Source organism: Carassius carassius, chromosome 16 (genome assembly GCF_963082965.1).
Source record: "Carassius carassius chromosome 16, fCarCar2.1, whole genome shotgun sequence".
Taxonomy (NCBI): Eukaryota; Metazoa; Chordata; class Actinopteri; order Cypriniformes; family Cyprinidae; genus Carassius; species Carassius carassius.
The window spans coordinates 33,349,472-33,376,748 of record NC_081770.1 but is presented as its reverse complement, the minus strand read 5'-3'; the positions used below and the strand labels follow the sequence as shown (position 1 = coordinate 33,376,748).

General features: G+C 43.5%; 2 protein-coding genes across 2 annotated transcripts; both read left to right on the top strand.

Moving 5' to 3' along the window:
* The first annotated feature begins 1,078 nt into the window (after positions 1 to 1,078).
* LOC132160169 (transmembrane 4 L6 family member 1-like) lies at positions 1,079 to 3,752 on the top strand. Its single transcript, XM_059569912.1, has 4 exons — positions 1,079 to 1,324; positions 2,727 to 2,798; positions 2,876 to 3,018; positions 3,106 to 3,752. Exons 1-4 carry the CDS (start codon positions 1,148 to 1,150, stop codon positions 3,302 to 3,304), a joined length of 591 nt encoding a protein of 196 aa, XP_059425895.1. The 5' UTR covers positions 1,079 to 1,147; the 3' UTR covers positions 3,305 to 3,752.
* A 2,600-nt stretch (positions 3,753 to 6,352) lies between these two features.
* cp (ceruloplasmin) lies at positions 6,353 to 26,668 on the top strand. Its single transcript, XM_059569911.1, has 20 exons — positions 6,353 to 6,538; positions 6,909 to 7,153; positions 7,233 to 7,445; positions 8,187 to 8,360; positions 8,526 to 8,780; positions 8,861 to 9,026; positions 9,128 to 9,267; positions 9,395 to 9,535; positions 9,626 to 9,670; positions 11,081 to 11,295; positions 11,477 to 11,627; positions 11,722 to 11,934; positions 12,321 to 12,528; positions 12,912 to 13,051; positions 13,140 to 13,268; positions 13,343 to 13,449; positions 15,572 to 15,791; positions 16,089 to 16,228; positions 16,305 to 16,467; positions 26,548 to 26,668. Exons 1-20 carry the CDS (start codon positions 6,381 to 6,383, stop codon positions 26,586 to 26,588), a joined length of 3,264 nt encoding a protein of 1,087 aa, XP_059425894.1. The 5' UTR covers positions 6,353 to 6,380; the 3' UTR covers positions 26,589 to 26,668.
* The last annotated feature ends 609 nt before the right edge of the window (positions 26,669 to 27,277 follow it).

The following is a 27,277-nucleotide window of genomic DNA, read 5'->3' as shown; positions in this document are numbered from 1 at the left end:
ATGCTAAGGAAACTTCAGAAAAAGTCTACATTTTTCTATCCGTTTCATCTCATTACTGTCTGGGAGAAAGAGTTTTACATGAAATCGATTTCATATGTGTGATCTACCTTACAGTAAGGGATGCCATCTACAGTGTCAGATTAGAAGTGTAAACACTAAACTGTTTTCAGCATTGATAATAATAAGAAATGTTTCTTGAGCAGTAAATCATCATATTATTCATGATTTCTGAAGATCATGTGACACTGAAGACTGGAGGAATGATGCTGAAAATACAGCTTCACATTTACAATATATTCAAAAAGAAAACCGTTATTTTAAATTGTAATAATATTTCACAATATTACTGTTTTCACTGTTTGTTTGCAGCCTTTCAGAGCATGCAAGACTTCTTTCAAAAACATTTAAAAATCTTACCAACCCCAAACTTTTGAACAGGCCTCCTTTTTAAAATAAATGTTCTTGATGTTTCCAAAAAGAACCAGTGGAACCTTTCCAAAAAAAATGTTCTCTATGGAAAAAAGATTTGTTATATTATTAAAACTGGCTCCAAAATGGTTCTAATCTATGGCATGTCTAAATCCTTGGGACCTTTAAACGCTTATGTTGGTACAATATGTTTAGAAATAAGAATGAATAGCTGATACCAACTCTGACTATGTTAAAAACTAAATTTATTATTATTATTGGGGTTTTTTTTACCACAAAACTGCTTAATCTTTGTATGTTTTGTAATAAAAGAGATCATAAATAAACATATTGTTTTACGATGTCGACCTGCTAGTGAAACAAGTGGAAACTGAAAGGTGGATATTGATAGAAATATCAACATTAGATTCTCATTCTAAAAAGCACCTTGTAATTTCACAACCTTGAACTCAAGGCTTGTGATGTGAACTTAAACTGTAAAACTTTTATGTTGGAATGCATCTTTTACCCCCCCACCTCACAAGTCCTAGTCATATCATCTGTCAGAGAGTTTCCAGTCATACTTTATAATGTCAGCCTGTTTCCTGTCTCCTCCTCCTCTAGGGGGGGCCGAGGAGGGGGGTAGTCTCTTAAAACCCTTCCTCTCCTCCTTCCACCACCCTACTTTCCTGTCCCAAATTACAGCCGCCTGCGCTCGCTCCTTCTGCTCCGTGTGAAGATGTTTTCTCTGGCCTTCGCCAGGTCTCTGGGTTTTGCCCTCATCCCTCTCGCCACTTGCTGCATCGTAGCAAACATCCTGCTCTTCTTTCCCGACGGAAAGATCAGCTACGTTCAGGTTAATCATGTGACCACCTACGTCTGGTACTTCATGGGAATCGGTGGAGGTGGTTTGGTGGTGAGTATCAGATTTGTGTCGGTGTGAATGTTTTCTTGTGTCCTGGTTGTGGGCAGACAGGAGTAGTTCTGGTGGATTGAGGTTTCGGGACAAACTCTGATTGCACTATGGGTGACCCAACCATCCCCATGAAGAAAAAACTGAATAAATACTTTAATGTTTTAATTCAAGTGTGAAAAAGCTCAATGTTAAGTAAGGGTATATAAGTAGCTATATAATAATGAGTTGGGGTTAGGTTACAAATGGTTATCAGGCTAATGACAAATCACCAATTTGACTCAAAAATGTTTATAAGAACACTTTGGTTTTGGTTTAGGAAACTGTTCAGAAGCTCATCTGTGCAGCTGTGTGTGTAAACCGAGCAACACTCTCAAAATAGTTTGAAAGTTTGAAAGATTGGTAAATTGTTGGTGGATTTGTACAATCTACATTCTCCTTCTTGAGGGTTAACTCTAGGGCGGGTCTAGGGGCAGACTTTTCGTATGAGTGTGAATTTCTGAAATGAAGTTACAACACAATACTTTAAAATAAGATTGGGCCCCAAACTAAACTTTTGGGGTATTTCTTAGTTTCTGGTCAAACAATGAACAACTTAATGGAAAGCTAACGGTTAAATAAGTGGATGAAGGGAACTTAATCCACAAAACATACAGCTGAGGAAATAAGAATACCAAAGTGTTTACTCTTATGAGTAAACACTTATAAACTCTTGTAAAAGTCTAAATCTTTAGATATCTAATTTGTTATCCCTAGTAAAAAATAAATAAGTATAAGTTCTATTATATTGCATAGTTCTATAGTAATATTTTGTCATATTTATTGACATATTAATCAAGACTAACTTATATAAAAAAAGATAATTAAACTTTATTTGAAGTATCACTTGTGCACAATGCACATTTCTCAATATTAAGCCCAAAAGGTGTTTTAACACCACTATTGATGAGGATTTTATGATCGCTGAATAATATCAGCCTTTAAATGCAAGATATTTAAAGTATCCTTGCAATGTTTCCCCTTTAGCACAATCAGATTTCAGTATATATTCAGCACTACTTCCACACAATTTCTGCAATGTGCATTAAGCACAAAATTAGTTGTTCCAGTTTAGCAGACTTAAAGTAGACCAGATAAGTATACCTAATAAATATGTGAATGTGCATGTAGTATACCTGGTATACTACATGATATATTCATAACTTTTTATCAAAATGCAACAATGGTCCACATCTAACCCGCTCTTTATTTGTTCCTGACATCTCCAGACTTATCCCACTTAATTCCATTGTTCCATTCTAGATTTTTTTTCTTGTTGAATATTCCATTTATGGCCAGCGGAAATGATGTGCAATTACTCAGTTAGACAGTCGTATTGTTCTAAGAACTCATTGTCCACATTCAGATGCTGATACCGGCCTGCGTGTTTCTGGGGATGGGGAAGTGTGTGGATTCCTGCGGAACAGACAGCTGTGCGGTGAGTGTTGGGAAGGGAGACATGTTGTACAGATCAGCCAGATTCATCAGTTGCACTTTGTATGTGTGTGTGTGTAGATGTGTGGTTCGGTGTTTGCGGCTCTGCTGGGATTAGCTGGATCAACATACTGCTTCTTGATCTCCACTATTTCACTCTTGAAAGGGCCGTATTGCTACTCTAATAAGGAGTGGACGTATCCTTTTGAGCAAGATGGCGGAAAGTATGAGCTCATTTTTTTCTTTCGAAAATGCTTTGATGGTGACTTCATAAGAAACAAGTCTTGAACTCTTTTCCTCCATTCGTTCAGGTATCTGTTTGCTCGAGAGAAGTGGTCTGAATGCATTCAGCCAGCACACATTGTGGAGTGGAATGTGACGCTGCTGTCCATCCTGTTGGGTCTCAGCGCCTTGGAGTTCCTCCTCTGTTTCCTGCAGCTCGTCGGCGGACTGGTCAACGCAGTGTGCCGGCCATGCTGCTACAAACAGGAGTACAGTCTAAACACTTGAGGACGGAGCGTTTTCCAGCCTCGGTCAGTCAGAAACAGGACTGCTCATCTACAGCAGAGCCGCTGGTTCATCAGAGAGTCGATCGATGGATCTGTCAATCAAACACTTCACCATGCCACGAAAGTCGCTTTGGATAAAAAAATGTAAACACTAACACATTTGAGCTGAATGCATCGGGACATTTCCACATCACTCCAGCCGAGTTTGTATTTGTAGTGCATGTTTTCTGTATAAAACAAATATTTGCATTGTACACTTCCTGCAATGTGCATTTTGCTAAAATATAACTGTATTTTTTGTATGAGTTCTGTTTGTTTTGTATTGGAAGATGTTTTGTAAATTATTTATATATTGAGAGTGATAGAAGTGCAGACGATGAATGTTGTTTTATATACCTATAAAAGCTGTTTTAAATATTTCCATCAATGAATAAATAGGTCTTATGTTAGACCAGTTTTTTCTGTTTGTTAATTTTGTGTATACAGTAATTTCACATTTTGGTGGTCTTCACAATTACAATACAAGAAAATGTCAACAAAAAACAAATAAATCCCCTGGGAAATGTTGGATAACGTAAGACTCATTATCCAGTCTTAGCAATAATCTCTGGAACATAAATGGGTGTCACACTATACTGTAGATCTTGCCCAGATCCTCTTGGTACATTATTTGAGAGCATGCAGATTTCTGGCCCAACATAAGCTACACGAGTATGTTAGCATAAACTCTTCATCTACAGAGCTGTGAAATTTATTTGTGAAAAACCTGAGTAAGCAATCTCTAAAATACATCCATATGAAAAAATCATTGTCCTAATAAATGGTCAAGCCAGTTTAAGTAGCAAAATGCATTAGATAACAAGAGGTTAGTCATTCACATAGCATATTGGCCCACTCGTCTTTGCAGAACTGATTTTGTTCAGCCCTGTTGGAGGTTTTACACTTAAAGCATGAACTGTATAGTATAGAATAAAGTCCTGCCACAGCAGCTCACTCAGGTTCAGGTTCAACTAGAAATTCAGGGGTGTATTTACTCCTTTGCTTGGGATCATTGTGCTTCACAGATATTTTCCTTCCGTATTCTCTGGTAGAGAACAGAATCCATCTTCCAATCAACTTAGGCTCACAGGGATTTTAAGGCCTATTCCAGCATTTCAGGCCATAGGCACAATTTAGATTGTGGAGGAAACCAAAACACTCACAGAAAAACCAACACCAGCAACAGAGAGAACATACAAACTCCAGACAGAAAGACCTCCTGCTAAACATTCTCTCAAAGGGTTTGAGGATTATCAAGGTGTGTTTTGGGAACATGTTGACAAGCTTTAATATGGAATGAAGAAATGGAGATATTCTAAACATGAACATTATAAATCCATAAAAGTACAGCTTGTTCTTCTGGATTAGCAGTTGGTTTCACCTTGTCACTCTTCCGCGGGATGCCTCTTCTGGCATGTCTTGTTGATGTGGAGTTGTGAACACTGACCTCTGTTGCTGTCAATGATTCCTGCCGTTCCTTGGATGTTGTCCTTGGCTATTTTATGGCCTCCTGGATGAGATGTTGATATGCTTTTAAAGGAATTTTGTTAGGTCAGCCAATTGTGGTACAAGTTTTATCCATTCAGAGATTTGTGGTTGTCACGGTGGTTCTTTGGAGTCCTACAACCTTTAAAATAGCTTTGTAGCCCTTCCTAGATGGCTACATTTCACTCATTTTAATCCTCATATTCATTCCTGAAATTTCTTTGGCATAGTGTGTTACTGGGTGAGACCTTTTAGCCAACTTCATGTTGCTGAAAATGTTTGGTTTATATGTTGACTTTATTGTAAGTTCATTTTGTCTGTTTGTAATTCTGTACAAACAGCACTGGGTCCAATTCTTGAACTTTGCCCTACATGTATCTCTCCTGTTCATGAGAAGTGAGGTATGATTTGTCAACAAATATTAGCATAGCATAGCTTGATTTTATTATTTAAAAATGATCTGTCACAGTGCATTTAAATTGAGTTTTAAAGCATTTCAACCCCTGAGTTGTCAAGTCCCAACAAGTCAAGTCAAGTCACCTTTATATATATAGCGCTTTAAACAAAATACATTGCGTCAAAGCAACTGAACAACATTCATTAGGAAAACAGTGTCAATAATGCAAAAATGATAGTTAAAGGCAGTTCATCATTGGATTCAGTTATGTCATCTCTGTTCAGTTAAATAGTATCTGTGCATTTATTTGCAATCAAGTCAACGATATCGCTGTAGATGAAGTGTCCCCAACTAAGCAAGCCAGAGGCGACAGCGGCAAGGAACCGAAACTCCATCGGTGACAGAATGGAGAAAAAACCTTGGGAGAAACCAGGCTCAGTTGGGGGGCCAGTTCTCCTCTGACCAGACGAAACCAGTAGTTCAATTCCAGGCTGCAGCAAAGTCAGATTGTGCAGAAGAATCATCTGTTTCCTGTGGTCTTGTCCTGGTGCTCCTCTGAGACAAGGTCTTCACAGGGGATCTGTATCTGGGGCTCTAGTTGTCCTGGTCTCTGCTGTCTTTCAAACAGACAAACATTACTCAACTCAAAATGAGACAAATACCCCAAACCCTATTGATTTTTTACGCAATGCATACAAGCTGGGGTCTTCTGGTCAGCAGTGTTTATCACGTCAATCATGCACAAACACACTCAAGAAATGGGGTGATTACTTTTCTTTACAAATCTCATCCAGTTCATATAATATTTTTCATATAATATTTTGTTTGCTTGGTTGGTATTGTATCTATAAATTGTACAACCAATACATCATAATGTCTCAAAATTAATTCAAAGCATCCAAATGGACTCAGGCACAAGCTTTATCAGACAGATCGTTGATGATTGCAAACTGACATAGGGGTTTTTTGACAGACAGGAGTTTCCAAGAGTTCATTAGGTCACATACTGCCAGTAAATTCATGAGGTCATGTATTGCCAGACTGCCGAATTTACCTTGTTCAGGTCTATTGTGATTGGCTGACTGGTGTCACCCTTCATGATTTAAAGAGGTGAAGCATCTGCTCCATATTGACAGTCAAATCCCAGGGAACAAAAATGAAGGGGCTGCATTGGACGCTGATCGGGGTTTTGTGTTGTGCTGGAATCGCGTCTTCTATCACAAGGGAATATTTTTTTGCCATTAAGGAGATTCAGTGGGATTATGCTCCTAGTGGTAAAAATCTGATTCAGAACAAAACCCTAAAAGAAGATGAGTGAGTAAAAGCACTGTATAAATCTGAGTTATGAGTTGCAAGAAATTAGCTTATGACATTTTAGTAAACATTTAATCATTTTAAATGCACTCTAGTTGCTATTTAGAGTAGATTATTTTAATACTTTGGAACTTTAATGAGAATTTCACTTGTATATTTCTCCTGCCTTTTTTTGCTGTACATTGAAAATGAATGATTTCAACAATGAATGGTGAATGAGCTCCAGTTGCTTTGTTTCTGCAGATATTTTAGTAGTGCAAATGCAGCTTTAGAGTCTGGATCTTCAACAAACTCTAAACCCTAAGTAATACAGTTTCTACTTCAGTGCGTGTAAAAGCTAAATGGATAATTATGTTTTGGTGTTTGGCAGAGAAGCACGGGTGTTTCTGGAGAGGGGAGAGCAGCGGATCGGGCGGGTGTATAAGAAGGCAGTGTACCTGCAATATACTGACGCCACCTACAGACAGGAGATAGAAAAACCCAAGTGGTTGGGGTTCCTCGGACCCCTCATTAGTGCAGAAGAAGATGATGTAGTTATTGTGCACATGAAGAACATGGCCAAAAGAGCATACTCCATCCATCCACACGGCCTCAGTTACAACAAGAGCAATGAAGGTGATGTCAAAGTAGTGCTTGAATTCCTCTGATAACATAGTCTTGCTCATAAATTGTTTATCATTGTCTTTATCTCCAGGAGCACTATATCCCGACTCGTCAGAAAAGGTGGAGAAAGCTGATGATTCAGTGGCCCCTGAAAAGTCGTACACCTATGTTTGGACCCTACCGGCTTCCCATAGTCCTGGTAAAGATGAAACTAACTGTCTGACCAGAATATACCACTCGCATGTTGACACCCCCAAAGACATCGCCTCAGGACTCATTGGACCTCTCATAATATGTAAAAAAGGTACAAACCTTTCTTTTCACTTCAAAGTTCAAATGTTAGGATCTCTCAGTAATGTTGTGGGTTCAAATACAAGCAACCGTAATGTTGAAATGTAGTTCCACTTCAAATATGATTATTTAGTCAGGTTTAAACTTAAAATAAACACAAGAATAATTAATGTGAAAAAGAGGAATTCATTAATTATTAATGAATTTATTGGTTTAAAAGCATACATTAGATTGTATTTTGCAGACAATATTTTCGTTTATGCTTTTAAAGTCTGAGGGATAAAACTGAAGAAGGAGTGACATGTTTTATCTAGTTTTTTTATATGATACGTGTCAATATCTGTCACTATTAAATCTCTGTTAAGACTTGGGGAAAAAAAGTTTGTAAAGAGTACAAGTTTTATGCATATTATGCAATGATCATTTGAACAAACTTTTCAATCAGTGTTTCAGGAACCTTGCCTATTTAACAAATATATATATAAATATATATATATAAATATATATATATATATATATATATATATATATATATATATATATATATATATATATATCTGACTAGCTGCTACACAGTGACAATTTGGAATGCAAATGATTACTCAAATGATTATGTACTTTTAACATTATTTATACAAATTCATATAAAAAAGTTGACTCCCATGAAAGTCATTGTATACTGTAATTAACACACTTTAAGTTCTGATATAGTCCACTAACAATGAATGATTCTTTGTTGTTTTGCAATTCTCAGGCTCTCTTGATGTGCATGGGGACAAGACAGCTGACTATCTTTATGCCCTCATGTTCACGGTGTCTGACGAGAACCTCAGCTGGTACCTGGATGAAAATATCAAGACCTACTGCACAGCTCCTGCCAAAGTCAACAAGGACGACGAAGGCTTTCAGGAAAGCAATAAAATGCACTGTGAGTTCAGTAATAATGTCCCAGATCAAACCCTGTTCTAGCCACATTTTATGTATTCCCTAGAATACTAGTATACTATATAGTATATCCTAAGTACTACTATTTATTAAACAAATTCTGTGAACCGTCCAGAAATCTTAACTTCCTTTCTGAACTTTACTGTAGCTATCAACGGGTATGTCTACGGTAACCTGCCGGACCTCAGTATGTGCATGGGCAATAAGATCCAGTGGCATTTGTTTGGGATAGGGAACGAGGTGGACCTCCACTCAGCCTTCTTCCACGGACAGATCCTGACGGACAAACGGCACCACACTGACACTGTCAGTCTGTTCCCGGCTACTTTTGTGAATGTAGAGATGGTGGCAGATAATCCCGGAGAGTGGCTCCTCAGCTGTCAAGTCAATGATCATCTGGAAGGTACAGAAAGAAAATATGGGTGCATTCTGCATTGTTAGAATTGCTGTGTTGCATTTAATGACATTTCTCCCCAATTTTAGCCGGCATGCAAGCCATTTTTGAGATTAAGAAGTGTTTCCCAAATGTGCATAAACCCAGACCATTTGGAGAAACGAGACAGTATTACATTGCTGCTGAGGAAGTCATTTGGGATTATGGGCCAACGGGGATAAACCAGTATTCAGGGAAAAAACTAGCTGATGACAGGTAAAATATTATTTTAAGCTCTTCACTGAGATACATTTAAAAAGTCAAAGGAAATCTCCTTTTGTCCTTACATTTAAACTTGTGTCTCTGAATATCCACAGCGTATCAGATACTTTCTTTGATAGCCGCAATGATCACATCGGGGGCAAATACAAGAAGGTCCAGTATGTGGAATATACTGATGACACATTCTCCAAACGCAAAGAGAGGACCCCTGAGGAGCAGCATCTTGGAATTCTGGGTAATGAAACTAAAGTTTACACAAATGTTGTCGACAGAGCAGAATGAACAGCAGTGAATTTGTGACAGCTTTAAATGTTATGAGATTTTTCAAATTACAAATTGGTGTTTATGGGATATTTTTTTAGGTCCAATCATCAGAGCAGAGGAAGAGGACACAATTAAAGTGGCATTCAGAAATAAAGCAAGTAGGCCCTATAGTATCCAACCTCATGGAGTGCAATATAACATAGAAATGGATGGAACTCTCTACCACAATGTCCTGGAAGGTAAAGAATAAACCTCTTTGAATAAATGTATAAAAATGTATGACAGACCTAAACTAAATATCATCCTTTTCCATTTGTTTTTTTATACAGAGTCATACACTGCCAAGAAGCTTCGGGAACTCAAGAAAGAAGCAAGTAAGAAAAATAACAGTGTAAATAAAGCAAACCCAGACTGTTGTCTACTAAGTCTAATATTGCATCAAAGCCAGTGGTCATTGCGCAAAATTTATTTTCCAGTCCTGGCTGGACTCAACAAATCAAACAAATCAGTCCAAATCCATGAGAGACCAAAGATCCCTCTCTGAGTGATAGTGAACGCATCACTTGCTTTACTGACATTGAACAGAGGGGAAAACTGAATCAAATTCACACTATTTGCTTCCTTAATATTTGCTTCTGGACTCACTGGGAACAATTCACAGTTCACATTACTCCATATGAAAAAAAAAGTCTAGATAAACCATTCACTAGCTACTTATCAATCCATTTTCTAAACCGATATGTAGGGTTGCAGGGATGCTTTGGGTACTAGTGTACCCATGGGTACTGGCTGTGTTTCATGACCCACTATCTCATGGGTGTCAAATCCTAATATTCTAATTAAAGACACCAAAACCACCCAACTATGGTCTTTAGGATCACTAGAAACATCTAGGAAAGTGTGTTGCTCTGGTCGGAGCTGAACTTTACAGGACATTGACCCTCCAGGAGCAGGACTGGACAACCTTGCAATATCCAAGTCAACTCAAGCCAAGTCACCTTTATTATTTACACAGTGCTTTATACAATACAGACTGTCAAAGCAGCTTTAGAGAATGTTAAACAGGAAAATAATGTTTCAATAATGCAAACAAAATTTAAATCTGCTCTAAAAAGAGGATAATAGTAAACAGTTTAGTTTTTTTCAGCAAAATAGAGAATTCTGGCATTAAACTCTAGATGGCGCTGTCCGATACTCAATCTGACCTAATGACATAATTATCACATGGCAGCTGATTGGTTCTCTCCTATATCGATAGCCAATGAGCTCATGCTCGGCATTAAAATATAGGACTAGTATATATAGTCCTATATAATATAGGACTAGAAGGACCTTGACCTTCCCCAGCTCCACCTGTATAGATTTGCTACAAGGTGATTCGTGTATGTTATATAAAGTTTTTTTTTTTATACATGTTATATTTAGTGTGCAGCAGCAGTATTTCTTCCATGCTCACAGCAGCATGCTGTGGATTTATTGGCAGTAGTAAGTCTTAGTACTTCTACAACAGTAGAAGCAGCAGCAGTGTAGCAGATCTATTCTGCCAAGACTAAACACATTACCATTGTCATGTACATTACCATGCCAATCCCTCCGTCATGACTGAAATACAGTTTTTCATTGATTCAGTGATATCATCGTCGAGCTCAGTTCAGTTCTTTTCCAATAGTGTCTGTGCAATCAAGCTGACAATATTGCCAAAAATCAAGCGTCCCCATTCTGCTCTGAATCCATTTTGGAAATTCTTATGTAATATCAAGTCTGGTCCTTCATATTTCTTTCAGGAGTGGTCGAGCCACTTCCTGCTGCATTGGTCCGACCTGACACCACCTACCAGTATGAGTGGGTGGTTCCTAAGAATGGAGGACCAACTGAAAAAGATCCAGACTGCATCACTTACATGTACTACTCAGCGGTGGATCCCATTAGAGACACCAACTCTGGGCTGGTTGGACCTCTTCTGATCTGCAAGCCTAAAACCCTCAAATCAGGAAAGCAGGTGTGGGAGAAGTATGCTGAGCATTTTCACATTTGTAAAATGTTTAGAGATGAAAGGACTACAGTATTGGTAGATGATTGGTAGCATGCAGAGTGCAGGTTTCATCTGGGTCTGGATATTCCCAACAATGCAATAACAATTTATTGCTCATTGCTTTGCCAATATTTTTATTCCATCACAGAAAAATGTGGACAAAGAGTTCCACCTTCTTGCAACTGTGTTTGACGAGAACCTGAGCTGGTATTTGGATGACAACATCCACAGATCCGTAAAACAGCCCAAATCTGTAAATAAAGAAGATGAAGACTTTCAGGAGTCCAATAAAATGCACTGTAAGCACTTTTGCATTTCTGCTGCACACAAACCATATATATATTATAGTTATAATTTTTTTGTTTTTACTGAGAATTGTTTTTTCATTCACAGCACTCAATGGATACATGTATGGGAATCTGCAAGGCTTGAGTATGTGTAAAGGTGATAAGGTGTCCTGGCATCTGTCTGGACTGGGATCAGAGGTTGACATCCATGGGCTTTACTTTGAGGGCAACCGGTTCCTCTACAAAGACACCAGGAGAGACACCATCAACGTGTTTCCTCATATCTCTCACACTGTCATTATGGAGCCTGACAGCATGGGTACAGTCCCATCCCTTCTATCTTTGATCTCTCTGTGACAAAGAACAACTATGTGCCACATATAAAGTATCATTTTAATGACATGGTATTTTAATCAACTTAAAACAATGTTGCTAAATTCTCATTTTGATTAGTTGACTTGTTCAACCAATGTTGTTGCAAATCTGTATGCATTTCTTCTGTGGAAAAACACAGTTTTTTAAAATATATTTCTGTCCATACAAAGAAAGTCAGTTGACCAAATTATAAATTATTTAAAATATTTTTTAACCTCATTGAACATTGTTGAGCATTACTTACATGATCACATAAATTTTGCATTTGAGATGAACCTCAGAGTTGTACACATTTTGTGCTGTTCTGATGATGTAACATGGCGTCTGCAGGACAGTTTGAGGTGGGATGTAAAACCACAGATCATTATCATGGAGGCATGAGAGCCAACTACACCGTGGAGAAGTGTCGCTTCTGGAACCGTCAGTCTGAAACAATGCTACACCAGTCGAAGTATTACATCGCTGCGGTTGAGATGGACTGGGACTATTCACCCACCCGCACATGGGAGGGAGAGATGCACCATGGTCTGAAAGACAGGTATTCCAAGTCCTTCACCAGAACTCATGAATCCCACTTGCAAAGATACAACAAGAACCTCCAGTGGTGTTGAGCATCATTGATGCCAAATGTGGTTCATATACAAAGCATGAACATACAGCTGTTGATAAGATTTGAGACCTATGGTGAAAGTCAAGATTATCAGCAAATAACTGCATCAGTGTCACCAAACCCCATTGGTCCTTGAGTGAGTTGTGACATAATGTGACCAACTAAATTTAAATGTAGTTTAGTTTGTTTTCTAGTGTAGTTTTGATCTAAATTCAATATCCAAACACTATTCAGGTAAAATTGTTGTTGTTTTTGTGTGTGTGTTTGTATCACACGCAAGTTCTAAATCAGTTTTATTTTGATATATTCAGTCCAGGCAACGAATTCCTAAAGAAAGAAGGCAAATTCATTGGTTCAAAATATAAGAAGGTGCTGTACAGAGAGTACACTGATGACACCTTCACCAAACCCAAGGAAAGATCTGCTGAAATGGAACACCTGGGAATTATGGGTAAGTATTTGTAGATTATGCTGTACATTGATGGTTGACTATAATTTGGTGTATATGTTAGTCAAACTTCAAAATATGCTCGTCTCAGGACCCATGATCCATGGTAAAGTGGGAGAAAAAGTGAAGGTTGTGTTTAAGAACATGGCTAAGAGGCCGTACTCCATACACGCTCATGGAGTCAAAACTGACAGTCCTCAGGTGGCCCTGACACGTCCAGGTAAGATCTGACAGTTGAATAATGTTGACAGTTGACAGTTTATTAAGTCTAAATGCATGTATTGTTTACTCAAGGTGAAACTCAGACCTATACCTGGTACCTCCCAAAGAGTTCTGGGCCGACAGAAGAGCAGGAGGAATGCAGTGTCGGAGCGTATTACTCCACTGTAGATGTTATCAAGGTATCTTTCACACCAAGTGAATCAAGTGTTCAAAACAAGCGTGATGTTTACTAAAACCTAATCACCTTACTTTCCGTCTTATTACAATTCATAGCTATTTTACCTTTTGACAAATTAGTGGCGAATTCATATGAATTCATATCATCCCATTTGTACATTTGCATATCATATGAAAACTAACCATGGCTTTATTACAACTAAAATGGTTACTACAGTTAAACCATGGTTAACTGCAAATGAATCCTAGTTTTGCTACACTAAACATAGTCTAACCTTGGTATTTGTAGTTAATCTGTGGTTATACACAGAGGTGGGTAGAGTACCCAAAAACTGTACTCAAGTAAAAGTAAAAGTACTAGTCTTGAATAGTTACTTGAGTAAGAGTAAAAGAGTATCAGACAAAAAATCTACTCAAGTAGTTACTTTGGGTCATATATACTGAGCCTATTTTTATTTAGATATATAGATAAAATGTATGTAATGTATGTGTGCGTGTATAAATGTATATATTTCATCAGCCTTTACTCCAATTTATGTAATTTATTATAAAACCTTGTCTGTTTACTTAAGTAACAGATATAGGTGTCATGCCATAACATATTTTTAATACGACTGACTTTATATTAAATGTGAATTTAACATTGAAAGTTAATGTGATATAAATATTGCTACTAATCTTTCATTGTTCAGAAAGAGAGCAAATAACATTTACATTATTAAAGATAATTTTCACTGACAGTCTAGATTTCAATCACTCTCAGAAACTCACATTAAAATCACTGAAACTGTTAACACTGTGAAATCAATATCTTAATTAAAGATTCGTACACACATCTGCACTTTGTTGTTTCTGACGAGAGAATTCGCCAGAAAGAGGTATTCAGTCAGTGAGCGAGTGAAGGAAGCACCGGCATTTTAGCGATGACTCATCTGAACGCCTCTGATTGGCCAATGCTTTAATAAGCTCAAAAGAATCATGTGTGATTTGTAATGAGCAGCGCTGTATAAACGCATCTATCTCTGTCTAAGCGCCAGCAAGCAATCACAGATCTGAATTTAGCAGCTGATAATATGACTCGCTGAACGTACTTGCACAGGTGTGATTGTATTAAAATTAATAAAATCTTAATCGGCTCTTTTTTGTCTTTTGGAAGCTGCATTCAACTTGACTCCCCTCTGTTATAAGCCACACACGTACAACAAACTAATGTCACAGTGGTATCGTGTACTGTAATCGAATGTAGCCCAAGTTATTACCTGTTAAACAGTAGACAGCACACGCGGTGTTCATCTAATAAGGATCTCCATCGCTAGCAAATAATAACCTTTGCAGATTTCAATTCAGTGCAGTTCCAGCCACGTTTTCAACGCTCTTTCTGTTCTTAAACGTTACAACTCCGAGTGAACCACTTCAGACGCTCAGCGCGTGCGTCAGGGAACTGAACGACTCATTCAAACTGATTCATGAACCAATTCACTCGTTTGCCAAATGGTTTGAACATTTATTGCATTAAGATAAAGTAACGAGAGGAGCGTCGCCCACAGTAACGAAGTAAAAGTACAGATTTTTCCCCAAAAATTTACTCAAGTAAGAGTATAAAGTACCCATCTTTAAATATACTCCGAAAAGTATTCGTTACCCCAAAAAATTACTCAAGTAAATGTAACGAAGTAAATGTAACTCGTTACTACCCACCTCTGGTTATACAAATGGTTAGCAATGTTTTTATTATTATTATTATTATTATTTGATCGGATGGTGTGTAGCATCCTGAAAGTACAAAGGAGACTTCAGTCACAGTTGTTTTCAAGAGCTTGACGTTAGCATATTGCTAAGCTAAAAGCATGATAGCTGGAAGTACACAAAATATAAAACAGGCCAGTTTAAATTAACTGAATGCATTTGTTTTACTTTTTTCAGTAGCATATGAAATGTAGTTCATGATCATTTCTCTTGACTCATCCACCGTTTTGGATCATTTGTTTTCATTGAAATGCATTCGGTGCAAATGTGACACTGCCTTAGAATTTGGTCCAAAGAAGGTGTCTTAGAAGGTAACACACTTATATCTGTAGAAGTTTGGAAAGCATACAGAGTCTATCTGATGGTCTTCTCATGCAGGACATGTACAGTGGCTTGATCGGCCCGTTGGTCATCTGCAAGAAGAGCCTGGCACGAACACTGGGGCTGAAGAAAGAGATTGAGGAGTTCGCTCTGCTCTTCATGGTCTTTGATGAGAATGAATCTTGGTATCTGGATGACAACATCAAAGCTCATGTTAAAAACCCTCCCAATGCACTTAAAGAGGATGAGGAGTTTATCGAAAGCAACAAGATGCATGGTGAGTTCAATATCTCTGGATTGCATTGCTTTGGTCATGGTTTTGAGGGTGAGGACATGTCAGACAGTAAGCAAGGCAGTCTTTTTAATTCTCAAATAATTGAGAACTTCGCATAGAGTGGTTACAGCACCTTTAGTAACAAATATGTCCTCTATTAACTAAAATATCAATGCCTCAGCATTAAAATGTAAGGAATATTCCTGTTATTATTATTCACCAAAAGCTCCAGTGTAAAAATGGCCAAAATGTTAAGATGTGTTGATGATAAACTAATGGTTATTCTGTTGTTTATCACAGGAATCAATGGTTTAGTCTACGGCAATCTTAAAGGCCTGAACATGAAGGTTGGAGATAAAGTGTACTGGTATCTGATGGGAATGGGAAACGAGGTGGACATACACACTGCGCACTTCCACGGCCACAGCTTTGACTACAAGGTCATCCATCCATCCCACTCACACATGTATAAATCTTCTAGAGCATGAGTGTGATGACCATAGGCTCTTCCTGCAGGTCAGTGGAACACACCGAGCAGACGTGTTTGATCTGTTCCCCGGGACGTTCCAGACAGTCACCATGCGTCCACAGTATCCTGGCACCTGGCTCCTGCACTGTCACGTCACCGACCACATCCAGGCTGGAATGGAGACCACATACACAGTACTCGAGAAAGATGGTGAGTTTCCATGTTCATGTTCAGCTCTTTAATACATAAAGTAAGAGAGGGGCATGTTGTTGTCACACCCAGGGGCTGGCTATGCTTTAACTAAGCCACACCCCTTCTCAACTTCCACCTCGAGGAGGTCCCCAAACCCGACCCAATGGCCAAACAACACGAGAACAAGTAAGTGATAAAACAATCTTTATTTAAATATTTAAAAATAGCTTGGGGAATAGGGAAAGGGCAATTAAAACTAAACTCTGACTCGGCCCTCCAGATGGGCTATAGCCGGGAAGAGGTCAGGGAGCAAGGGGGCCACGGGGATCCGGGGCGTGGGGCTCGGGCCCCGGCCTGAGTCTTAGGTATCCGTAGCGCCCTCCTTCTTCCTCCTCTTCGCTGAATACAGCTCACGGTAAGTACTGGTTCACACAGTTCGTTCTCGAGGTGCCCACTCTCTTTCTCTTCCTCCACAGGCAACGGCTCTTCGCTGATTACAGCTCACAGTAAGTACTGATTCACACAGTTCGTTCCTTGGGTGCTCACGCTCTTTCTCTTTCTCCACAGGCAACGGCTGGGACACACAGGCACAGTTAGTTCAGCTTGGTTTTGCTCTCACCTCTTCGCTGATTACAGCTCACAATAAGTACTGGTTCACACAGTTCGTTCCTTGGGTGCTCACTCGCTTTCTCTTTCTCCACAGGCAGCGGCGTAAGTACAGGTTTCCTCAGTCTCTCCTCGTGTTACCCACTCTCTCTCCTTTCCTCTCCACAGGTATCAACTTGGGCACAATAGCACAGTTAGTTTGCTTTGAATGGCTCTCACCTCTGGGCTGGACACAGCGTACTGTAAGTACAGGGTTCGCTCTATTCCTCCTCGTGTTATTCGCTCTCTCTCTCCTTTTCTCTCCACAGGTATCAACTTGGGCACAATAGCCCAGTTAGTTTGCTTTGAATGGCTCTCACCTCTGGGCTGGACACAGCGTACTGTAAGTACAGGGTTCGCTCTATTCCTCCTCGTGTTATTCACTCTCTCTCTCCTTTTCTCTCCACAGGTCTCAACTTGGGCACAATAGCACAGTTAGTTTGCTTTGAATGGCTCTCACCTCTGGGCTGGACACAGCGTACTGTAAGTACAGGGTTCGCTCTATTCCTCCTCGTGTTATTCACTCTCTCTCTCCTTTTCTCTCCACAGGTATCAACTTGGGCACAATAGCACAGTTAGTTTGCTTTGAATGGCTCTCACCTCTGGGCTGGACACGGCGTACTGTAAGTACAGGGTTCGCTCTATTCCTCCTCGTGTTATTCACCTCTCTCTCCTTCTCTCTCCACAGGTATCAACTTGGGCACAATAGCACAGTTAGTTTGCTTTAAATGGCTCTCACCTCTGGGCTGGACACAGCGTACTGTAAGTACAGGGTTCGCTCTATTCCTCCTCGTGTTATTCCCTCTCTCTCCTTTTCTCTCCACAGATATCAACTTGGGCACAATAGCACCGTTAGTTTGCTTTGAATGGCTCTCACCTCTGGGCTGAACACAACGTACTGTAAGTACAGGTTTCCTCTGTTTCTCCTTGTGTTACTCACTCTCTTTCCTTTCCTCTCCACAGGTATCAACTTGGACACAAAACACAGTTACTCTGCTTTGGATGGCTTTCACCTCTGGGCTGGACACAGCGTACCGTGCTATCTCCGGAGATCTGAAGCACGCTCACAACATATACTGTACTGAACTAGGCTAGGACCAGCAATCTCCTTGTCCTCCCACGCCGAAGTGCGTGAAGGCGGGGGTTTATCTGACAGGACACACGGCAATACACAGCAGCCCACAGCAATATACAACACCACGTCAAAATTATAGGTTTTCACAGCACGAAGACTCACCCACCACACTCAGTGTACGGAAAGGACACCCGTCTTCCTTCACTTCGCTTGGTTCGGATCTGGCGATGGAATATGCGGCCTAGCTAGTGATGTCGTCGTTGTGACTACTTCAATAAGTATTCCTTCGGCTCTCCCACCACACTATATTAGGGGTAGGGCCGCCCTCCTCCTCCTGGAGAGATCTACACAACGCCAGGTCAATATACAGGGCACTTTCGACTGGCTCTTAGTACTCACATCAATGCCACTTCCAATCCCCTTTTTCACGTCGTCTCAGTTCGCCGTATAATCTGTTCACTTCTCAACCTTTAAGGTTCGCGATGTCTTCACAATCATACAATTCCAGCCTGAGGGAGAGAGAGAGTTAGACAGCTACCAGCAGCGTACCAAGACGGGCACAACCCAGTGCTTCACACACACCAAAAAGAGCTTCCCAGACTGGGAAATAACTTGGCCTTAAGTACTGCCTTGTCCAGCGTATCCTCCAATCACCAACCGCTGTCCCTAACTAGGCACAGGTGCATCGAATTCCCTGATTTTCCTTCTTACGGCGCTACCGGAAGTTCCGGTGTTCTGTTTTTCCGGTCCGGGCGGAAACGCTTCCGGGCGGAACCAAACTTCCCGAATTTTGGTTCCGCCCCTAAAGATCGTCACCTTGTGACATCCTCCCCCGCCAATCCGTTCTAGTCCCTAGAACGTCCTCGGGCTGTCCACTCCCCATAGCGGGCAGGGGGTCGGCCTCGGTTCTCTCGCTGGGATCGTCTCACTGGTGAATCGGGCTCAGCTTGTTCAGGGGCTGCTTCTGGTTCTCTCGGGGCGATCGGGGGTGGTGCCACCACGGGTCTCCCTGGTACCACAGCCCAACCTTCAATCCAGGGGGCCGCTGGTACAGGTTCCGTGGGGACTTCGTCCACGGCTTCAGGGTAGTTAGGGCATGGGCGAATCATGTTCCGGTGCACCACACGGTCGGGGCCTGACTTCCCTTCTGGCCGGATGGTATAGACCGGCTGCCCCGGCCTCTGCTGCCGGCAGACTACATAAGGGGTGGCCTCCCAACGGTCACTCAGTTTCCCCTTCCCCTGCCGCCGATTATCTCTCACCAACACCCTCTCTCCTGGCAGTAGAGGGGCTTCTCTAGCAGTCCGATCATACAACCGCTTACTTTTCTCTCCTGCCGTCTGTATCCTTTTCGACACCTGCTCGTAGGCGAAATGCAAGCGCTGGTGATGGCGCCCCACCCACTCCGTTACACTTGCTTCCTCTTGGTCGGCTATCACTCCTAGGACCAGGTCAGTAGGCATTCGTATGTGTCTGCCAAACATCAGGTAAGTGGGAGCGTAACCCGTAGTACTATGTATACTGTTGTTATAGGCCTGTAGGAGGTTTGGCAAGGCACTCACCCAATCGTCCTGCCGTTGTTGGTCCAAGGTCCCCAGCAGCCCCAATAGGGTCTGATTGAATCTCTCACAGCCGCCGTTCCCCTGAGGATGATACGAAGTGGTGTGAGTTTTCGTGCAACCGTACAACTGGCATAGTTCTCTAATTACCCTGGACTCAAAGTTGGCTCCTTGATCGGAGTGCAGAAACTCCGGGCATCCGAACGTCTGGAAGACGGCCCGCCATAAAACTGTAGCGGTGGTGGTTGCAGTCTGGTCGAGGGTGGGGATAGCCCAAGCGTACTTTGTGAACAAATCCGTTATTACCAAGATGTTCTGGTAGCGATCTCGTGGTCGGCCCAGTGTCAAGAAGTCCATAGCCATGATATGAAGGGGGGCCTTCGCATGGATGGGTACCATTGGCGCTCGGACCTCCCGTCTGGACTTAAACAATATGCATCTCGGGCAAGCTTGAATTAGGGCGTGCACCGATGCCTCTAGCCCGGGCCAAAAGAAGAATCTCCTAAGCAGGGACACGGTCCTCTCCTGTCCCTGATGCCCCAACTGGTTGTGGTACGCCGAAACTAAAGCCGTTACCTCATCTGCGGGTACCACGATCTGGCGTACTTCTTCGCCCAACTTCGGGTCACTGACCCTTCTGCACAAAACGCCATCTCTCAGCTCCAGCCTGTCCCATTGCCCCAGCAGCCTCCTCCCAGTATCCGTCTGGGCTAACCTCTCCGCTGGCGTCAGCCGTCGGCCCTGTTCCAGCCATTCTCTTACCAGCCGCACATCTTGATCCCTGGCCTGTCTCTCCCTCCACCGACGGGGATCCCATCCCCAGTTCTCAGGCACGGCCTCTTGTCTGCTGCCTGGTGCCTCTACTGCTCCTACCATATAGCCCTCCTCCGGGTTGGCCCCTCCGGGGCTTTCCGCTTCGGGCAGCCTTGAGAGGACGTCCGCGTTCGTGTGTTCACGCCCTGGTCGGTACTGTAGTTGATAGTCAAAGTTGGCCAGTTGGGCCACCCACCGCTGCTCCACGGCTCCCAGCTTCGCCGTCTGCAAGTGTACTAATGGGTTATTGTCTGTAATGATCGTCACCTTGGCACCCCAGAGGTAGTCTTTAAATTTCTCACTTAGGGCCCACTTCAACGCCAGCAGCTCCAATTTGAAAGAACTATAGTTCGCATCGTTCCTCTCGGCTGGGTGGAGGCTCCGGCTGGCGTACGCGATGACCCTCTCAACTCCGTCCTGCCGTTGAGCCAACACCGCTCCCAGCCCGAGATTGCTGGCATCTGTATACAAAAGGAATGGTTTTGTGAAATCTGCGTATGCCAAGATAGGGGCCTGTAGCAGCTCCTGCTTCAATGTCTGGAACGCCGACTCACAATTTGCATCCCAGTCTACGTTGGGCGACCCCCGGCCCCGGTTACGACCTGTGCCAACCAGCAACTGATTAAGGGGTTTAGCAATTTTTGAAAAGTCCTTTATGAAACGCCTATAGTATCCCACAAATCCTAAAAAGGATCGCACTTGCCTCACTGTCCTCGGGGCCTTCCAGTCCTTCACGGCCGATACCTTTCCAGGATCTACGGACACTCCAGCCGCACTGACCACGTGGCCCAGAAAGTTGACTTCTCTCCGTAGTAAGTGACACTTATTGGGCTGTAGTTTCAATCCGTACTTCTCCATGGCCCGAAAGACTTCCTCGAGGTGCCTCAGGTGTGAATCAAAATCTGGGGAGTAGACAATCACATCATCCAGGTAAACTAATACTGACTCCATTAACTGACCTCCCAAGCACCGCTGCATCAGCCGCTGGAAGGTGGCCGGAGCGTTACAGAGCCCGAAAGGCATCCGGTCCCATTCAAATAGTCCAAACGGGGTTGTAAAGGCAGTCTTCTCCCGGTCTGCTTCGGCCACCTGCACCTGCCAGTAGCCACTGGCCAAATCTAGGGTAGAGTACCATGCCGACTGCGTGAGGCTGGCAAGCGAATCTTCGATCCGTGGCAAAGGGAAAGCGTCTTTCTTAGTCACGAGGTTCAGCTTACGGTAGTCCACGCAGAATCTCCAAGCCCCCGTCTTCTTTTGCACCAGCACTATGGGGGCCGCCCACGGGCTGCTGCTTTCCCTAACAACTCCTTGCTTCAGCATGCCTTGCAGGAGTGTACGTACCTCGGTATACAAAGTGGGCGGAATTGGGCGATACCTCTCCCGGCTGGGCCCTGCATCCCCGGTAGGTATATGATGTTGTACCACCTGGGTGCATCCGTAGTCTTCATCGTGGGTGGCGAACACATGCTGCCATCTCCGAAGGAGGGCCTGTAACTTCTGTGTCTGTGCTTGCTCTAAATCCTCCCCTTGTAACGACTCACCCGCCAGGTGGCTCGGCACACTCCTCTCCATACCACCCCATGGGGTGTCTACTTGTGTCAGGGCCACCTCGATGACAGTGGGGCACACCTGACGAAAACTAATATCCCTCTCTTCCCTTACTTGGTGGGATGTAACCGTTGTCAGACGGGCTAATCGTTGGTGCCGATGTAGTTGCACCGCGTATGGATGTACATTCCGTATCCTCACGGGGACTCTCCCCCGCCGGACCGTCGATAGTCCTCGTGCCACTTCCACTTGTGGACAATCCACATGGGGCTCCACCAGCACCCACTCTTCTGGGCCCGCTCTTCGGGGCGGTACTCGCGCCCACACAACAGCCTCACTTTTTGCGGGGACAGACAAAGCAAAACGACACATCACTCTTCCTACCTCTTCCTGTTCCCTGCGGACTTGGCTCATTTGCACCCTTCGACAGTCAGCTACCACACACTCCCACTTGGGCCTCTCTGCAGGTGGTATCTTCGATACGGGCCTAGCCCGAAATAGCTCTTCCCAGCAATCAGCGAGGACATTCATGCCCAACAGGGCTCGATGTGCACCCAGACAATGGTCTTGCACGATAATCACACCTTTCTGGGGGACCATCACTCCGTGAACCTCTAGGTCCGTCAATCGGTAGCCAATATATGGGATGTCGAGGCCGTTTGCGCCCTTCAGAGTAAGCCAGGGGGCCTCCGCCCCTGGTGCCCCTTGTTTCCCAAACACTTCTTCGGATAAACTCTCAGCAAACAACGTCACTTGGGAGCCTGTGTCTACCAGGCATTGAATCTCCTTGCCGCACACTCTCACCTTCGCCACGGGGCTACGCCCAATCATCTGGCTCCTAGAGCCATATCCTCTTCCAGGGTCTTCTCGAGGGGTCCCGGCCACACGACCCACAGTGGCCGGCCGACCTAAAAACCCCCTTCTGACGCCCTGCGGGGCCCACACTGACGGCTATAGTGACCTGGTTTGCCACAGCGGTTGCAGATGGGTCGCCCTTGCTCGTCCCATTCGAAACGGGGCCGGTTAAAGTGGTTCGGGCGCCTGAACGGCTCTCGGCCTCCCTCTGAGTACACTCGGTCTCGGGGCGCCGGCCGTGGTTCCTCCCGCGCCCGTCCTTGGCGCAATTCTCCTACGAGGGCTTTAGACAGTTCAGACATCTGATCGCGGACATCTTTCAAAAGTTCAGCCTTCAGTGCTTGCTTCCAGTCAGGGCCTCCGGGTTGTGCTGGTGCTACTTCACTGACAACCGCACACACTGGGGAACCACTCACCTCAGTCTCATCACCTTCCAGGGCCAGTGCCTCTTTCTTCAGATCTTCGAACGTAAGACCCGGGTCCCTTCGAAACTGGATACGTAGGCTCTGTCTCACCGGACCCTCCTTCAACCCCAGAAGAAACTGGTCCCGCAATAGAGTCTCTCCATCTCCCAACCCGTGGTCCCGACGGGTCTGTAGTCGGGCGAATCGCTCTCGCAACCTCAGGGCGAAAGCTCTAATCGGTTGGCGGGGGCCCTGCTTACAATTGAAGAACTGGGAGCGAAGGACAGCTACGGGGGTGTGGTCACCATACTGTTCAGTGAGGAACTGGAACACGGTTTGGGCGTTGGCTCTAACGGCTTCGGGGGCGGCATGCACCTCTCGCCGCGCTTCTCCATCCAGGGAGTTTAACACAAATTGAAGCCGCTGGGCTGCACTAAGGCCCTGTAGGTCGGCCAAGTACTCTAGTTGAGCCTTCCATTCAGACAATCGTACCTCGGATTCTGTCCCCCCATATTTTTGAATCCAGGGGCTCCCCATAAAAACGGGCATGGCACGGGGTTGGGCTGAAAGCCCCGCGTTGTCGGTCATTGGACGACCTTGGTTACTCAACTCGAGGTGGAAATCCTGCCGACTACGCCAAAATCTGTCACACCCAGGGGCTGGCTATGCTTTAACTAAGCCACACCCCTTCTCAACTTCCACCTCGAGGAGGTCCCCAAACCCGACCCAATGGCCAAACAACACGAGAACAAGTAAGTGATAAAACAATCTTTATTTAAATATTTAAAAATAGCTTGGGGAATAGGGAAAGGGCAATTAAAACTAAACTCTGACTCGGCCCTCCAGATGGGCTATAGCCGGGAAGAGGTCAGGGAGCAAGGGGGCCACGGGGATCCGGGGCGTGGGGCTCGGGCCCCGGCCTGAGTCTTAGGTATCCGTAGCGCCCTCCTTCTTCCTCCTCTTCGCTGAATACAGCTCACGGTAAGTACTGGTTCACACAGTTCGTTCTCGAGGTGCCCACTCTCTTTCTCTTCCTCCACAGGCAACGGCTCTTCGCTGATTACAGCTCACAGTAAGTACTGATTCACACAGTTCGTTCCTTGGGTGCTCACGCTCTTTCTCTTTCTCCACAGGCAACGGCTGGGACACACAGGCACAGTTAGTTCAGCTTGGTTTTGCTCTCACCTCTTCGCTGATTACAGCTCACAATAAGTACTGGTTCACACAGTTCGTTCCTTGGGTGCTCACTCGCTTTCTCTTTCTCCACAGGCAGCGGCGTAAGTACAGGTTTCCTCAGTCTCTCCTCGTGTTACCCACTCTCTCTCCTTTCCTCTCCACAGGTATCAACTTGGGCACAATAGCACAGTTAGTTTGCTTTGAATGGCTCTCACCTCTGGGCTGGACACAGCGTACTGTAAGTACAGGGTTCGCTCTATTCCTCCTCGTGTTATTCGCTCTCTCTCTCCTTTTCTCTCCACAGGTATCAACTTGGGCACAATAGCCCAGTTAGTTTGCTTTGAATGGCTCTCACCTCTGGGCTGGACACAGCGTACTGTAAGTACAGGGTTCGCTCTATTCCTCCTCGTGTTATTCACTCTCTCTCTCCTTTTCTCTCCACAGGTCTCAACTTGGGCACAATAGCACAGTTAGTTTGCTTTGAATGGCTCTCACCTCTGGGCTGGACGCAGCGTACTGTAAGTACAGGGTTCGCTCTATTCCTCCTCGTGTTATTCACTCTCTCTCTCCTTTTCTCTCCACAGGTATCAACTTGGGCACAATAGCACAGTTAGTTTGCTTTGAATGGCTCTCACCTCTGGGCTGGACACGGCGTACTGTAAGTACAGGGTTCGCTCTATTCCTCCTCGTGTTATTCACCTCTCTCTCCTTCTCTCTCCACAGGTATCAACTTGGGCACAATAGCACAGTTAGTTTGCTTTAAATGGCTCTCACCTCTGGGCTGGACACAGCGTACTGTAAGTACAGGGTTCGCTCTATTCCTCCTCGTGTTATTCCCTCTCTCTCCTTTTCTCTCCACAGATATCAACTTGGGCACAATAGCACCGTTAGTTTGCTTTGAATGGCTCTCACCTCTGGGCTGAACACAACGTACTGTAAGTACAGGTTTCCTCTGTTTCTCCTTGTGTTACTCACTCTCTTTCCTTTCCTCTCCACAGGTATCAACTTGGACACAAAACACAGTTACTCTGCTTTGGATGGCTTTCACCTCTGGGCTGGACACAGCGTACCGTGCTATCTCCGGAGATCTGAAGCACGCTCACAACATATACTGTACTGAACTAGGCTAGGACCAGCAATCTCCTTGTCCTCCCACGCCGAAGTGCGTGAAGGCGGGGGTTTATCTGACAGGACACACGGCAATACACAGCAGCCCACAGCAATATACAACACCACGTCAAAATTATAGGTTTTCACAGCACGAAGACTCACCCACCACACTCAGTGTACGGAAAGGACACCCGTCTTCCTTCACTTCGCTTGGTTCGGATCTGGCGATGGAATATGCGGCCTAGCTAGTGATGTCGTCGTTGTGACTACTTCAATAAGTATTCCTTCGGCTCTCCCACCACACTATATTAGGGGTAGGGCCGCCCTCCTCCTCCTGGAGAGATCTACACAACGCCAGGTCAATATACAGGGCACTTTCGACTGGCTCTTAGTACTCACATCAATGCCACTTCCAATCCCCTTTTTCACGTCGTCTCAGTTCGCCGTATAATCTGTTCACTTCTCAACCTTTAAGGTTCGCGATGTCTTCACAATCATACAATTCCAGCCTGAGGGAGAGAGAGAGTTAGACAGCTACCAGCAGCGTACCAAGACGGGCACAACCCAGTGCTTCACACACACCAAAAAGAGCTTCCCAGACTGGGAAATAACTTGGCCTTAAGTACTGCCTTGTCCAGCGTATCCTCCAATCACCAACCGCTGTCCCTAACTAGGCACAGGTGCATCGAATTCCCTGATTTTCCTTCTTACGGCGCTACCGGAAGTTCCGGTGTTCTGTTTTTCCGGTCCGGGCGGAAACGCTTCCGGGCGGAACCAAACTTCCCGAATTTTGGTTCCGCCCCTAAAGATCGTCACCTTGTGACATTGTCACAAGAATTCTTAAGCCCAGTTGCACAAATTTACATAATTTACCAGCTACACAAACTAAATAATGTCCTTTTCTGTGTTTTAGGAAAAAGAAAAGGCCTCCTGGGTTTGTTTGGTAGTGGTTGAAATTCCATACGTCTGTAAAAGGAAGTTTGTGTCTATACTCGCCCATGATTTTTCTAAATAAACACTTGTAGTTATTTCAATTACTTTGTGTTTGTGAAAGTGCAGAAAAACTTTAAAATACTGTTGAAATCAACACGACATGAAAAAATTATTTTACTTCTTTAATTCGATTAGATGGTGAAGGTTATGAAGATTTTTTTCTTTTTTGCACAATAAGATCAAGAAAGAAGACATTAAATAGAGCTGAAAGGTGAGAAAATAGTAAAAGAAAGAAATGAATTTTGTTACTGTAGCTTTAAAATATAACAAATATATACAGAAGATAATGTTTACAAAACGAGCAACACACAAGATTCTGTATTAGAATCTAATTTATAATCTAATAATCTAATCTAACAAAAAAAATAAAAAGGACTATATTTTGTTGTTTAAATTTGTTCTGAGTAGTACTTTTTTTTTCTTTTTTAAGTAGACTTATAACATTCCAGACTAGATTTATATATACTAGATTTGGTTCTCAGTATTCTAAGCAACAGGAAGACTGTAGATCCAGATCTTTAAACAACTTTAGTGTTGATTCACTGATTGTCTAAAATAAATGCTAAATATTATGAGATTTCATTGGCTGCATTAGAGTAGATGTGGCAGAAAGAAATTAGCCATTCCATCATCCGGCAACAACCCACATA